The following is a 3868-nucleotide window of genomic DNA, read 5'->3' as shown; positions in this document are numbered from 1 at the left end:
ACGGTTATCCACCTTAAAAGGTGGCACTACTCCAACGGTGGTTATTAGTTCACCACTATAAATACACTGACACCCATCAGGTATTCTTAAGTTCCAATATTCTCTAAACCTGCTTAGACCCTTGCTCACTTAGGTATCGGAGTGTCTTTGAAGGTACCACCCTCATTCACTCATACATACACAAGTCGGACGGAAGCACCCAGACGCAAATCCGGTCAAAGAGTCCCCTTCTTCAAATGATTAGGTCAACCTAACAAATCCAACCCATTTATCTCTGGTTACCCATCGTAACAATTTCTTTTGTGAGTACCAAGAAATTATTTATAATTACTGTGCTATTATTATCATTATTCATTTTATCGAGCCATACAATATTTTTTTATCACAACACCCAATCTTTTTTAATCCCATAATATATTACATACTTTCAAAAAAAGTCCAACAACCTAATCATCATCATTAATAAAATAAAATAACATCTAATTAGCTTTCTTCTTTCATCAATTTGTGAGCACACTGTAAAAATTATTGAAACTTTGAAGACAACAAATACACGCGTAAACTTTTCTACATCGCCTCCTAATTTCAGCACCTGCTAAAAATTTTCTCCTTCAGCACCATAGTATTACCCCTATTTACAATATTGTCTGCTATCATATATCTATTACTACATCACACTTAATAGAAAAATCCCGAAGAACTTATGGATAATTGGTGTATCAAAAAAAGAACTACATTGGGCTTCATAAGCAGAGCCCAAAACAATTTTTAAGCCCAAAGCACTAACTCCAAAAAACAAACACTTACTTTCTTCTCCGGTGAACCTCGCCACCAATCCCCACCTCCTTCTTCTTCTCCTCTCAGTACGTTCCAGTTATTTCTCGTTCAACTTTGCTTTTGGTTGTTCGTGTTCATTTTTTTTATTCGATTGATAATGTAATTCTTTTGCTTTTTGGTGCATGAAATTTGTGAGCTGTGACAAAATTTCAAGCACCGTTGAAATCTAGCTGTCATTGCTGTTACCGATTGTTCTTGAATCGAAATTGAGATGCCAGATGGGCAGAGCCCCAAACAGCTAAGGCCATTCTGAAATTTGAATGATTTGAAGGTACTATTACTTTTTCATGTTTTGTTTGGTTGCCAATTCATTGGATGGAGTATTATTACATGTTTAACTTCGCAACTTATTGTCATCCAGATCACATATTCAGGTGATTAGGGGACCAATTTGATTTAGTGGAAATTTGGATGAATTGTCCAAAGGCCAATGCATGTGCTATTTGACCATCATCGTGTGCCAACTAAATCCATTCATCTTCTTCACCAGTTTTTGCTGTCATTGGCCAAGTCTTCAAACCCCACAACGCTCGCAGAGTGCAAACAAATTCATGCAAAGCTTGTAGTCACCCAATGCATCTCGCAGACGCATTTGGCAAATAACCTTTTGAGCCTTTATTCAAAATGTGGTCAATTCAGCTATACCCACCACCTGTTCGACCAAATGCCCCATAAGAACGTTGTTACCTGGACAACCTTAATTTCTGCAAATCTTAGAAATGGGTATCTCCCAAAAGCCTTTGACATGTTCAATCACATGCGTGAGGTTGGTGAGAGTCCCAATGAGTACACGTTATCTGCACTGCTCCGCGCTTGTGCTGATCCTGGTTTGAGGGATGTTGGTTTGCAGCTTCATGGTTTGTTGGTTCGGTGTGGCCTTGAGAGGGACAAGTTTGCTGGGAGCTCTCTTATGTATATGTACTTTAGCAGTGACAGCGATCTTGAAAGTGCTTGTTGTGTCTTTCATGAATTGTTGGAGAGGGACCTTGTTGCTTGGAATGTCATGGTTTCTGGATTTGCTCAAGTTGGTAAATTTGGTGTGGTGAAGAGGTTGTTTAGTGAAATGAGGGAGGTTCATTTCTTGAGACCTGATCACAGTACTTTTATTGGCTTGTTCAAGTGTTGTTCGTTGTTGGACCAAGTTAGGGGAGTTCATGGGCTGGTGTTTAAGTTTGGTGCCGAAGTTGATATGGTGGTTGGCAGTACTCTGGTTGACTTGTATGCTGAATTTAGCGACATAAATTCTTGCAGGAAAATCTTTGACTACATGGAGGAAAAGGATAGTTTTCTTTGTAATTCGATTATTACAGCCTATACCAAGAACAATAGAGGCGAGGAAGCTGTGAATATCTTCAAGGATTTATGTAGACAGAGGATGAAGCTTGAGCAGCATGTGTTATCAAGTACTTTAAAAGCCTGTTTTGAATTAGAGGACTTGAACACTGGAGTTCAAGTGCATGGCCAAATGATAAAATATGGGCATCAAAACAATTGCTTTATAGCAAGTGTGTTGTTGTCTCTCTATTGCAGTTTTGGTGAACGAGCAGATGCAGAAAAGTTGTTTAGAAGGATTGATGATAAAGATATTGTAGCATGGAACTCTATGATCTTGACTTATGCTCAGCTGGAGATGGGATCTGATCTCTCCATGCAACTGTTTCAAGAACTTCGAAGAACTACATCTTCGCAAATTCAAGGTGCCACTCTAGTTGCTGTTCTGAAGTCTTGCAAGAATAATCCGGATTTAACTGCTGGTCAACAAATCCATTCACTTATAGTGAAATCAAGTATAAGTCATCTTACTTTGGTTGGCAATGCATTAGTCCACATGTACTCTGAGTGTAAACAAGTGGATTGTTCCTACAAAGCTTTTCTTGACATTGTTCATAAAGATGATAGTTCTTGGAGTTCTATAATTGGAACTTATAAACAAAATGAGAGGGAATTTGAAGCATTAGAGCTATGCAAAGAGATGTTAGCCGATGGAATCACTTTCACCAGTTATAGCCTTCCTTTATGCGTCTCAGCTTGTTCGCAGCTTTCAGCAATAGATGTGGGAAAACAATTCCATGCTTTTGCCATCAAGTCTGGTTACAACCAAGATGTCTATGTTGCAAGTTCCATTATAGATATGTATGCTAAATACGGAAACATGGAGGACTCAAAGAAAGTTTTCGTTGAACAACAACAGGCGAATGAAGTAATTTATAACGCCATGATATGCGGATATGCACATCATGGAAAAGCATTGGAAGCCATAAAAGTTTTCAGTATGTTGGAGAAGAATGGCTTGATGCCTAACCGTGTAACTTTCTTAGCTCTGTTATCAGCTTGTAGTCATGGCGGTTATGTTGAAGATATTTCGAATTTCTTTACATTGATGCTTCATAGATACAAGATTAAGCCAGAATCCGAGCATTACTCGTGCCTAATTGATGCCTATGGTAGGGCAGGGAGGCTAGAGGAAGCTTATGAAATAGTGAAAAGGGATGGAAGTGAAGCATCATGGAGAACACTACTGAGTGCATGTAGCAATCATAATAACACAAAGATTGGAGAAAAATCTGCTCTGAAGATGATAGAATTAAATCCCAGCCATCATGCTTCGTATGTTCTACTTTCAAATATTTATAGTGCAGAGGGAAAATGGGAAGAAGCCCTTAAATGGAGGGAGAAAATGGCTAAGAGTCATGTGAGGAAAGATCCAGGAAATAGTTGGTTAGTCTGAGGATCATTTACATCCTACCCACATATTTTTAATTGTATAGAAAATGCATTTTATTTTATGATAATAGCTTATAGCTAATGTAAATTTATAACAAAAAGATTTTTCTTTTTTTTTTTTATAAAAAAAAGGGGAATCACATAATAATACATAAACAGTATTTTAGAAAAAGGAATATGTTTCTATGACAAAATTAATTAAAGGAAAAATTGAACTTGTTATCTCATGTTTTCATCAATAAATATAACAGATACAAAAGTTTATCACTTCCAATGATATAAGTAATAAGCTATTATGTTTGTGTAC

At 37.4% G+C, this 3868-nt stretch overlaps 1 protein-coding gene across 1 annotated transcript; it reads left to right on the top strand.

The window, feature by feature from the left end:
- Positions 1–842: 842 nt before the first annotated feature.
- On the top strand, positions 843–3604 carry LOC107475519 (pentatricopeptide repeat-containing protein At4g39530-like). The gene is made up of 2 exons (XM_016095174.3): positions 843–1108; positions 1199–3604. Exon 2 carries the CDS (start codon positions 1268–1270, stop codon positions 3563–3565), a length of 2298 nt encoding a protein of 765 aa, XP_015950660.1. The 5' UTR covers positions 843–1108; positions 1199–1267; the 3' UTR covers positions 3566–3604.
- The last annotated feature ends 264 nt before the right edge of the window (positions 3605–3868 follow it).

The sequence above is a fragment of the Arachis duranensis genome, unplaced genomic scaffold (assembly GCF_000817695.3).
Source record: "Arachis duranensis cultivar V14167 unplaced genomic scaffold, aradu.V14167.gnm2.J7QH unplaced_Scaffold_165934, whole genome shotgun sequence".
Classification (NCBI taxonomy): domain Eukaryota; kingdom Viridiplantae; phylum Streptophyta; class Magnoliopsida; order Fabales; family Fabaceae; genus Arachis; species Arachis duranensis.
The sequence above is the reverse complement of the archived record's forward strand: the minus strand, read 5'-3'. Positions and strand labels throughout refer to the sequence as shown.